Genomic DNA, 12,625 nt, shown 5'->3' with positions numbered 1-12,625 from the left:
TGATTTACATTATCCGATAGAAGACAGTTAAAGGCCCTGTGCGCTTCTGCAGTATGGTGCCACCTGTTGACACACTGGCGCTTCCTTTAGTTTATATATACATAAACAGAGATATTTCAAACTATAAGGGTTCTGCATGTTTCTGAGGCCATAAAAAGTAACATTTGTAACATATTAAACATTTACATGACTGATAAGTTCAAGATTTTGAAGTAGGGTATAAATTTAGGTTTTTGGACCTTCATGTCCCTTTATCTCCCCTGCTCCGCTGCAGAAATGTCTTACTGGCAGAGACGGACCTGGTCTGCACACTGTTCTCGCTCACTGTCATACTCCCAAATCGGCTCGATAATTTATACTTTTTATCCTGATAACATTGCTTTTAAGAGTGAAAACACAAAGTCCAGATGGAACTGATCCACCACTGGTTGAATAACTGCCTTGGCTTTCTTCCTGTGTAGAATCAGATTCTGTCTCATCTTTTGAGATGGCTTTCTGTTCAATTGCAGAAGTGAAAAAGATTAAGCCAAGCTGCGGTAAATTATCAACATTTGTCATAAATTAGGGAGACATGTGTATAACTCTGCACCACAGACAAGCCAATTGAAAATGTATTTCATTACACAATTCAGCGTCTAGGGCTGGGTTTGTGAGGTGCAGCGCAGGGCTCGGATTCAGTGTTAGCGCTTTTCTGTTTGCTGCATATATGCACAGGGTGCCTCAAGAGGAAAAAAACTGTGCAATAGGGACCTCTCTTTTCATTTTTACGATTTTCCTAGAATCCTTTGGAGAGCGTGGAAAGACAGGCATGTTTATGAAGGTTTCCAGATGGTCCTGCCTGCACCCCCAGCTTTTCTTTTCAGTTCTTGGGCCATGAAGGATTAATCAAAGTCACTGGCAAGGGCTGATGGCTAAACACTGTGGCTCTCACTAACCTTGAGGAAACCCCTCTTCAGCTCCAACTCAGATTCAGCCCCTGGGCTACAGGGCCGAGGAAAGTCGAAACCCGGGGTTAAAAAACCAAGCAAACTTAACTAAACCCCGGACGCATAAGTGCAGTTAAATGAACTCTGTTTAGCGGAGAGTAGCTGATTTCCTCCACGGGTTAAAGGAATTTCTGTCCAACATCCAGCCAGGAAAGCAGAGTCAACCCTGACGATACACCTGAACTCTGGTCCCCTTTGCGAGGAGGGGGATTATGCTGCGTGATATTTATGGATTCTCTGTTACATGTAAAGATTTTAATGGAGTTTGATGTCATTCTGGCCACGACTCCAATCCTTCCACAGTGATTGAATACATTCGCGCTGTAATGCAAGACGAGTATGAGACATCCAGATTGCTATGATCGGGCTAAGGGCTCTCTTTTATCGACCATTTTTAGCCTCACCATTACCGCCGGGCCTCTCGGGGATAGATGCAGATAAAAGTGCTGTCGCTGGAAAGAGGATGACAGCCAATAAAAAACACTAAAGGGGAGTTAGAACAAAACTGTTAATTTCCAATAAGACAAAGCTATTTTTGTTAATAGCGCTGCCAAATGTTATCCTTCCTTTAATTATTGCTTCAAACACGATTTGAAGACAACAATCACTCCGCTGACAGGACTAACTGGAGCAGGTGGAATAGAGGAGAGCTCCAGTGACAGAATATGTGTTTTGATTGGTTCGTAAAATAAATTGTTTGACTAAAACAGTGGCTTCTATATATATATATATATATATATATATATATATATATTACTGATGCGTGACAGTTGGGGCTCGACACTAACTTCTAACTTTTATTAAAGAAATCGCCAAACTGGATACCTGACGTCAGCTTTTGCGATCGAAACTGAAAATAAACTTTCCATTTTTAGTCACCTTATATTTTGAGTAGTTAGTATACTATGTAGTCATCAGCTTAACAATTAAAAAAATAGATGTAAAGGAATGAAAGATTTTATACAATAGGTGTTAGAGAGTTCTTTCTTGAACTAGTGTCTGTTTTTTAGCTTCAAGATGCCGAAATACTTCAAACTTTTAACCCCACAGTCAAAGAATTTAATTTGCTTTGCCTATCTATTGCCTGTCTATAAAACAGATAACTGTGCACATGCAAGTAAACACACTAATGCATGTGCAGTGTTGTCTGGTTCTGGTTCTAACTTTAACTTAGGGCCAGCATACCTTTTTCTAGGTATGCTGGCCCTATTTTTTATATACATCATAGACTAGTTTCCACTGATGACCATAGACCATAGGTCAAGGATTGGTAACTAGTTATAGTTATTTTTTGCAACGTTTTAAATGAGTGATTTTGACAGAAATATCACAATTGCCTCGTTTTGTTTACTTTTTCTCACAGAAACTTTCATAACCTGTCCATTCAAGGACTGTCGGAATATTCCATTCAAATCAGACGATAATGCCAGTTTTTACATTTTCTTTCTACGATAAACAATGTATTTTTGGTGTTCTTGCAAAGAAAACACTTGCTTTAATGCCCCGCTGCCTGGAGGGGGTTCAGAGGTCGCCAAAACCATTTATCATAGAAAGAAACTGTAAAAACAGGCATTTAATGATAAAGTTAATATTTTCAAACTGTTTAACTGAACTTTTGTCAATTTAACATTTACTGGGTTTATTATTAACATCAATAATGGCACAATATAACACAAAAGACTGAAATAATACAAACTGTACCACTCTTTCAGAGATAAGTCAATGGTGATGTAACCTTAGATCCCACAGAAACAACACTGTCGTACTCCATTTGGTAGTCCAAAAAATGCAATATGTTGAAACAAAGGTCCAGCTACTGACCTTGATATAACAGTTGTTTAAACATTCAGTTTTGAAGATAAAATAGTTGGAGCCAATTTATAGAGTAAATGTATTCCCACAAAGTCTTGCCAGAAAGTGAACTTTATAAGCTGCGTTTCAGCAACAAATGTACAATAATTTAAATTTTCCATCCACGTCGTACGCCTCTACATGAGATGCTGAGATGTTGTTTGTGTTTGTATCACTAACCATGTCAATAAATTTGTAGGCCTTGTCATTAGTTTTAATCTGGAGTAAACATATAGTGCAGCCTGAGTAAACACTGTATTGGCTGAACCAGATCACCTCAGAAAACACTGTTCTTGTTTCTTCACTGGGGACATCGTGTGCATGCACCTCTCCTTGTATGGGTGTTCCAATAGGCAGAAAACTACAGGCGATATCTGTGCTGTTTCCCTCATTCTTCTAGTTTTCAGGTTTGTCATGTTAAAGTGCAGTCGTCTGTGTTTCAACAGTACCACTCTGTTTGTCTGTCTTTAATTGTGGTGAAACTCGAGACTTTTTATGTCAAAAGAGATGGAAAAAGCTTTTCATGTTCTGAATAATGCAGGTTTTCACCACTTTGTAAAATGCACAATTTCAGCCAGTAAAAAGCCTTCCCATTTCTTACACAATAATATTGTTTCTGAATAAGTATTTTGTAACAGAATAAAATCAATTGTAAAACATTGTTGTGGGAACATCATATATATGCCAGACTCTAGGAGGCAGTTGGACAGTGCAAATCCAATCAGCACAGCATACATTTTACATCATAGATCAAACTTTTGGCATCCTGAGTCCCTGGTGTGGTTTTGTTGAGGGCAACAGAATCACTTTGGTTAGGTTCAGGGAAAAAATGTGGATTGCATGAAACGTTACATGTCACTTTTAAGTCTCTCAAACATTTTTCAGGAATTAACCATGATAAAAAATTTTCCCTAACCTTAATCAAGTGCGGTAAGTCCTTCTTTTGGTACGAGCGAATATTGTAGAGAGAAATAAAATATTTTAAGGTTCACTTTGCAGGATTTTCCTAAAAACAGCAGTGGAAAAAAAATCCCACAAATAAAGCAATTTTAATTTTGTGTTTACAAACAGTAAGCGACAATTTCTGCATAGTATCCCTTTAATAGAAAACAGACACAAAAACAACCATGTTGGTCTCATGGAAACACATTGACTGTATTTAATCTCCTGATGCCTTTAAGCTCATCTTGACCTGCAGGTTGTTCCAGATTTAGAGGCCAGTTGGACACTGTACCGCTGGCTGCAGTAACTGACTCTCGTACAGAAAGCCCATGGCATCTCAGGGTCAACGACATTTTACTGCTGCTCAGCAGGTTTTTACATATTATTGTCAAGTTTTACAAGTTTATTATAAAACCTGAAGAGGGTGCACGTGTGATTTATAGCTGCTCGGTGCATCACTTTAGTTGCACTTCCCTCGCTTTGGCCTCCAGCTGTTTGAATCAAAGTAGCCTGGCTTTAAACTTTACACTTGGCATAGTAATCTCTCGTTTAATCTCTCTTGTTGATAGTTTCTGGGGAAGTTTTCAGTGTGTGTCCAGTATGTACTAAAGATTTTCTTTCATGGGCTAGCCTCTAGCCACAAATATGATGTATACTATTGGTATTTGACATAAATATTTTATTGAATGGTGTTTACAGATCACAGTTTTATTGTATGCTGTGCAGCAACTTATATTATATGACTCTGTGGTCAATACCAGTGGTGGAAAAAGTATTCAGATCCCTTATTAAAGTAAAAGTAATACTACCACACAGTGAATGACTCCACTACAAGTAAACGTCCTGCATTCAAAACTTACTGAAGTAAAAGTACAAAAGTATCAACATCAAAATGTTCATAAAATATCAAAAGTAAATCCCTAAACCACTCGGATTGTTATATATATGTTCTAAATATGTTATTGGATTCTTATTAATGATGCATTTATGTAAGCAGAATTTTATTTTTGTAAAGGTAGGGCTCATTTTAACTACTCAATATACTGTTAGGAGGTTTGATTTAAAAAAAAAAAAAAAAAGTCTAATTACTTTAAATTGATTATGTTTTTTTTAAGTTTAATCTCGACCTGAAAAATAACTAAAGCTGTCGGCTAAATGTAGCAATGTAGAGTAAAAAGTACAATATTTGCCTCAGTACAGTACTTGAGTAAATGTATTAATTATAAAGCATAACAGATCAGTGGTGGATTGAAACTAAGTATTTCTAAGCTTTGCAGTGAAACCAGAACTTTTCTCCACTCTTCTGTGTTACAACAGCAAGTCTGCTATGGGGGAGTAATTGGAGGACACAAAGGAAAGAAGGGAGGATTACAGAGAAAAGGAGGAGAGGAGAAGAAAATTGGGACACTTACTGTGCAGTTTCATAGATTGGGTGTCAGTTGATGACTGCAGGCAAATAAATGTTCTCAAATGGATTGTTTTTGTTTTTATTGGGATATGTGCCACTGAAAGCTAGTTGCAACAGTGAGTTGAAAAAAATCATTGGATACATGAAGTTGATTGATATATACAATTGGCAGGTGTACGTTACAGCTTTTTCTGCAAGACCCTTCAGGGGCTGGGACCCTAATGCACCCCCCTTTTGTTTGTAGTGCCACTGAATCCTTTCTGACATGTCATTTACAAATGATGGAATGGAAACACACAAAAAGTCGGATGCTACAGCTGTTTAGGTCTGAAACCAATTTTTTTCTCAGACTGAAAATGGTTTCCTATAATGATGTTAACATGTCAACATCCAAATGTATATTTAAGACTTTCTTTCTTCATGCATTTCTGAGATTAAACCAAATAAGTTAAATTTAATTATCGCAAATGCATTTTATGTCATCACATAAAATCAAATTTAAACTCAAAGTCAAAACTTAATTATAGTAAAATTAAATATCTCTCAATGAAAGTATTTTACCGTAATGTAGTTCTGGGTGATTTTAATGCCGAATTTCATGCAAATCTGGCCAACAGAATGCAGATGGTGGCCCTTTGAATATTTAATGGCTCACAGAAATGTTAATATAGAGATCAATGCCCATGGAGCTAATAGGTAAAAAGGAATATGTGACTTTAAAATAGACTCCTGCTGTGGTTGATTAGAATATATTTGGAGTTCAGAGTATTAGATCACGTTGCAGTCCCCTAATGACAACAATGCGTCATTATGTGGTTCTGCAATAAGCTCATTTAGTCACATTCAGATTTTAGAGTCTTTTTGAGCGAGTACAGTGAAACAGATCTGGAATGACCAGTAGCCAAATAAACTTGTCCAGGGTTCACATGTCCGCCTTGATCCTTTCTGTGTAAAGTTTACATGTTCTCCGCCTCCATGTGTGGGTTTTCTCCGGGTCGTCTGTTTTCCACCCACAGCCCGCCCACATGTAAACCAGGTGCACTGGAGATTATGTGTGAGCATGACTGTCTATGTGTTAGCCCGCCCCTGCAGAGGACTGATGATCTGTCCAGGACATTTCCCTCCCTTCCACCAGTGCATTCTGGGATGGGCTGCTGCCCCAGATAGAGATCCACGCAGCCTGTTTTGCCGCCTTTTGTGTTGGGTGTTTTACAGTTGAAGCCTGCACAAGCCTTCTATTTTGAGCGTAGGAGGGTTTTTCTTTTTTCTTTTTACAATGTTTTGAGGTTCCTTCCCCCGACAGCTTTGTCTGATCTTTTTTACGAGGCGTTTTACACGCCAGCGCTCTGAGTGAGAGGTCAGGTGTGACGATGAGGTAATTCTGATTAACTGGTGGACCTGGAAATGTTTTTGGAAACTTTTGAGTTGACAGCGAATGAGTGCTGTGTTATGTTGGAAACATTAAATCATCTTGAGAGAACTCTGGTAGAACAATAACATGACAGCTTATGACTTAAAATACAATACCGTTTCAACTCTAATAACAAAAGGGCAGTTTTAAATCATAACTCATATCAGCACTCATCAGATTAAACCAGCTGATTTATGACTCAGTTTGTTGTTTGTAAAGGGAAACCTGTATGTCTGCCAGAAAACCACTTGAACCCATGCCAACAGTAACACTGAAAGGAAGTAGATATCCTAATTTGGTAATTAATTATATTTAATAAAAATAACATTTTTAGTTAAAATATTTAGTTTGGAGTATGCAAAGTGCTGACTTTGTGCCCTTCAGACTGGTGTAATGCTAACTAGCATGGAAATTAAACAGTGTTGTTTTAGCTAAACTAGAAGTGTGGTCCTGAACATGACTCAGTGCAGAGAAGAGAGAGTAGAACCAACAATGGAACAAACGGGGAGCTGTGAAATCTTGTCCTGGTGGCAAACAGCCGACTCTATGTCAGAAAATCTGAGTGCAATTTCATGTCACAACATGGCACGTGCATCAGGCCGCTGTATCTGATATAGTTGTAAAGATTCTTCGGAAAACTTCAGCATGCCTACCAACAAACTGTCACATTCTGCTAAGATGCCAATAGCTTCTGACAGCAGGTACACATTCACAATCACGTGTGGACATCTGACACACGAAGCACACTCCTCCGCCCTCAAGACCAATCCTGCCGCCGTGCACCTCTCTCAGCACTCCCCTTACTTCAAATGTCCCCGCTTTGGTCCCGATAAGCAGACTTCATCCCAAGCACATTATATCTATTCAGTCGGGGGGATTAGGTGCAGATACATGACATTTTGGGCCATTCCAAGGACCTGAGTCAACGCGTAAACAACTCCTACGCTGTGTCAGGGAAATATTTATCTTTGCTCATAGAACTTCTTGAGATAGTGTCAACACTGCTTAGAGGCACAATTACATTTGTAGATGGAAAACTAAGAGTTCTTGGAAATACAAGTGTATGATACAAGTAAAGCCGAGGATACTTGTAGAGATGCAAGAATATCATACTGATAAAAATAACATCCACATTTATTAAATGAAAATCGCTGTGTGTGTGATCATGTATCCTGATATTTTAGTTTTAAATCATCATAGAAAGAGTAAAATTGACACAAAAATTAATCATTGTGTTTTGTTGTTTTTTTCCCCCTCAGCAACCCCAACACAACCTCTGGCCTCAGGCCACGCCAGAGCATGCAACGCTACAGAGAAGCCCTACTGTGTGAATGGCGGCGACTGTTACTTCATACATGGTATAAATCAGCTCTCCTGCAAGTAAGTTATCTCCTTTTTTTACCCTGAGAACGCCATTTTCACTCTCAACCTTTCTTCCTTTGTTTCACAGTGTTAAAGGGACAGTTGTGTACCCCAAAATAAAAATAAAAACATATATATATCGTTAGCCTCATAGCATATTTGCCTAAGTCATATTTGAACGTTTTCGGGAAACAACAAAAAACACAATTTTTAGTAAGCCCATTGGTATTCTTAATTGATATTGTAACAGTAAGTTCAAATAGAAGTGTGAACAAGTTTGCATGAAAAATTAAACACATCGATTTCATAACAGATAAAAGTGACTTAGGCAGAATATGCCCTGACTAAGGCAATTTTTCTCTTAAATAATAAATAATGTAGTTTGGTTTGTATGTAGCCGCAAAAATGCCTAAGTCACAGAGATGACTAAGGCAGGAAGTGATTTTGGACATAGGCAATAAGGCAGAAAGATGCAGAAGTGGTAGGCGAGTAAAGTTAGGCAGATATCACAATTTGGCCAAAAAATGACTTAGGCAATTATGCTATGAGGCTAACGATATATATTTACCTGATGTGCTGTTTATGAATTTATTACTACTATACTTAAGAGAAAATAGTTCATACATGCTCACAACAAGGTCTGTGGACTATCTGAAGTGACCAGATCATAATTTCTGGAAAGAGACATTGCTTGTTGTGCTCAAAGTACAACAAAAACTTATTCTTGAGATCTCAACAGCTGAAAGCTCCAATGCTTGATTGATCAATAGCACTGAAAATGAGAGGCAATTTTTGTTTGTTTTTTTTATTTTGGGGGTTAATATCCATTCAATGTAAGCTCCTTTCATGATGTTTTTACCCATGTAATATTTCTAACTCCACATTTTTTATGCTGTTGTTTATTTTCCTGATAGCACTTGATTTCCGCTCTTCTTTCTTTGCAGCAGCAGCAGCAACACATCACAGGAAAACGCTGCCTAACTACCCACCTGTTGTGTATTTTAACACTAATAATGGAGTGAGGCGGTAGTGCACTCATCCTTTTAAGTCATGTTTAGTGTACAGGAGGGCTGCACATTAAAAGCCTTTTCAAAATGTCATGAGTCACTGGTTTAGTGGTGAGCAAATATTTATGCCTGTTAGAGGCCCCCAGTGAGGTAAATAGAATCATTGCTTACATTTGGCAGAGGGGATCAGGACCCGTGTGTAAAGTGTGCTGGAGGAACCATGTATCTCAGCTTTTCAGGAAGAAAACAGGTTGACACGATCACAGAAACAACCTTTTTTTTTTACATTTGAGTTTGTATTACATTCAAGGTCAAGACGCAACATTTGGCCCGATGTTCAGGAGGAGTTATCTTTAAAAATAAACAGTTTTTATGTGTAGAAATGCAGGAGTCAGTTGATTGTCAGAAACTAATTTAATCATTATAAAAACAACATTTGCTGGTTCCATCTTTTAAAATGTGGATTTTTTTGTCCAAACTGTATTAGAGCTGCAAAGATTAATCTACAGAGTTTTTTTCAAAGAAAAAAAAGGAAAATTCTTTGATTCCATATTTTCAAATCAAATCTTTTCTGGTTTCTTTACTCTTCTGCAAAAGTTAACTGAATATCTTTGTTGTGGATAAAACAACAACACTGGGAAACACTGATAACCATTTTTCTACATTTTCTGACATTTTATAGATCGCATGGCCTATTCATTGAGAAAATAATTAAAAGGTGAATATAATTTGATTTTGTACTATTGTTGGGACAAAATAAGCAATATAAAATATGTTAACGTTTGTTTTTGGAGGTTTTGGTGGACAAATTTAGATATTTCCTGACTTTTATATAACAAAATATCAATTTATCAAACAAAAAATCACCCGTTTCATCAGTAATTAAAATAAAGGATAGCTGCAGCCCTTACCATGCAGTAATAGTACTTATAACTTATAACACAAAATATGTACATTATCCCTCTTCATGGTTGTTAAATATTATGTTACATGTTCTGCTCCACCATATGTCATCATAGCATAAGGCTGGATTGATATAGAAACATTGGCGAGGCTCCTGTGCCCAGTTGGCCCAAGGAAGAATGCTCGACAAGCAATGAGGACATGGCTGCAACAGCCGTTCAATACGCTGTGTACAAATTGGAGGCAGCAATAACTCAATTGCTGCAGCTAATTCACTCACGGCCGGGGCATGGGTCCAGAAAAGTTGGATAATGCAGTGAAGGCCTGCAGGGATTTGTTGCCCCACAGCCATCTCATTCAATATAGGCCAGGCTTCAGTGGGTATTACTCACCGGCTAAACAAGTCCTGCAGACAGCTAGCCCTACTTTAATGCCCCGCTCCTTCACTTTGAGGTATAAACTTTGTTTCGGGGAGATGTAAGGTTAATAAATGACCCAAAGTAAGTAACTCACTAAAGAAAACATATTTTTTTCCTCATGATTTGCTTCACATAAATTAATTGTAAAAAACCGAACTTAATCTCGTTTGAACATATGAATAAGAAATAAATGTCTTGTCTTTTTTACAGAAAGCATAAACAAAAGAAAGCCTCTTAATATTTAATATTTATTTAAAATATTTTTAAAATATTTGAATCATATACAGTATCTAACATAAAATCCACACACAATAATAAAGGGTGTCATCTTCATTTTGCCATCTTTTCCAAACTCAATTGATTTATTGTTTTAGTAGATACAATTTAAGATGAGATATATATTTATCACAATGAAAATGAAACCAAAATTAACAGAGGATTGTGTAGGAAATCAAGTAAAATAAATAATAATAATAATAATAATAAATGCGTATTTTAGTTTATTTAAATCTTGGGTGATGATTTCAGATTGATTGTTTTGTCCAACAGTCCAAAACCAGGAAATATTCAGTTCACAATGATATAAAACAGAAAAAAGTAGAAAATTTCACACTGGAGAAGCTGAACCCAAATATTTGTTTGGAGATTATACAAAAGTAATTGCAGATCAATTTTCTGTCAAACAGCGCTTCTATTTAGTGACAAATGGTTTCACCTCCTAAGAATGTAAAAAAAGAGTGCATTAGTAGTTGTCACTAAAAGGAAATAAGTTCTTCAGAAAGAAACAGAAGATGAAGAATTAGCTGTCTGTATATACAGTATATACAGTATGTAGAATTCTTCTAACATATGGTAAAACATTCTTTTTTTTCATCCTAGATGTGCATTTTTGATCAAGGAATAATAAATAATAGCAGTGATTTATTGTTAACCAAAGATAAAAGAGTAGGTAATAGAGTTTGCAGCTGCACAACCGTGGACATTGACACGCTCATCTGATTTTTAAATTATGCAGTGACAGTTTATTTCTTTCATCTTTCAGCCAAGTTTCCTTGGTCTAGGTGGTGCTATCCCCCAGTTAAACACCATCGCTCAGGATGAGTAATTTAATGCTGAATGTTATGGTGCTCCTGGGAGGCGTTGTGTGAAACCAGTAAATCACGAGCAATGACCTTTGTTGGACTGGTGGTCTACTTGTGACTGCGAGTGGAATGTCGGTGCCCCTAAAAGACCGACTGCTCATCCTAATGGGAATATAATGAGGAAATATGGTTTGGCTCAACACGCTTGATGGAAATGATACAGTAGTCTGTCTGCAGTTAGAAAAATACATACGAGCTACATGTCAGAACACCTTTCACTCTCTCTGATTTATATTTCATATGAGAGTTAAAGGGAGTCCTCCACTCATGTTTGCTCATTGAGCACATCTCCATATTCAATTTAATATTTTAGAACTAGAAATTCAGGATACCTCTTGATTTATACCTTTTTTATTTAATTGTATTATTATTATTATATACAATTTTGTGTTTGTATTTATTTTATTATATTTCGTAGTGTACTGTGGGTCACTTTTAGTAGCTTTCCTTTGGATGTTCAGGGGGAGGGGAGGTCAGCGGTAGATGACATATAGAAGTGTTGTACTTTATCTGAAAGCTGGGAACCTGAAAATGAATTGAGATGTTGAGAATTGAGATGCAGAACAACATGAAGCCATTCCCATTCAATGATGAGTTGTTGCAGCAATTTTTCAGTTGATACCTTTTGTTATACAGATGTGGTGCCAAATGTAACAGTGTTTTCTCCTTAAATAATTCCTTCCAAATACCACATTAACACACCAATACCTCGAGCAACATCATAGAAAGATTAATGTGCTTTGATTTGGTTTCAAACACTTTTGACATTTGAACATTCCTGCACACATACATTCCCGGATTGCCATTTTTGGCGATGATGGCAAACACTTCTGTTAGGGGAAACTGCTGAGAAACCCCTCTTTTGTACCTAGGAAAGCTATACATCCTCTGAATGCTCTCGGTCTCTAGTTTGTGGTTGTAGTTTCATGAGGCTGTGATTATCCTAGAGGTCACAGCAGGTCGTTTTATACAGTGAGGTCAAATTTCAAGAAAATGCTCTCTCTACAATGGAATGGCTACTATGGGGACTAACATCATCACATGTGAATAAAATTGGGCTCGTTGAGAACACAAGAGTCAAAACTTTCCAGTCATACCCAATTTATTCAATTCTAAGAACCCCAGTATGCAGAAATAATCAGTTACAATGTCATTGTCTAAGAATTGGAGACGTGTGGGTTCCCATAGAAGCCC

At 37.2% G+C, this 12,625-nt stretch overlaps 1 protein-coding gene across 1 annotated transcript in view; it reads left to right on the top strand.

Moving 5' to 3' along the window:
* nrg2a (neuregulin 2a) overlaps positions 1-12,625 on the top strand; it is an 83,304-nt gene that overhangs the window by 53,953 nt on the left and 16,726 nt on the right. Inside the window, exon 4 of the mRNA XM_059351631.1 lies at positions 7,858-7,978. Within this exon, the coding sequence (XP_059207614.1) occupies positions 7,858-7,978 (121 nt within the window). The remainder of the gene's footprint in view (positions 1-7,857; positions 7,979-12,625) is intronic.

This window comes from Centropristis striata, chromosome 15, assembly GCF_030273125.1.
Source record: "Centropristis striata isolate RG_2023a ecotype Rhode Island chromosome 15, C.striata_1.0, whole genome shotgun sequence".
NCBI lineage: Eukaryota > Metazoa > Chordata > Actinopteri > Perciformes > Serranidae > Centropristis > Centropristis striata.
Note: the sequence above shows the minus strand (reverse complement) of the source record. Positions and strands in the feature narration are given on the sequence as shown.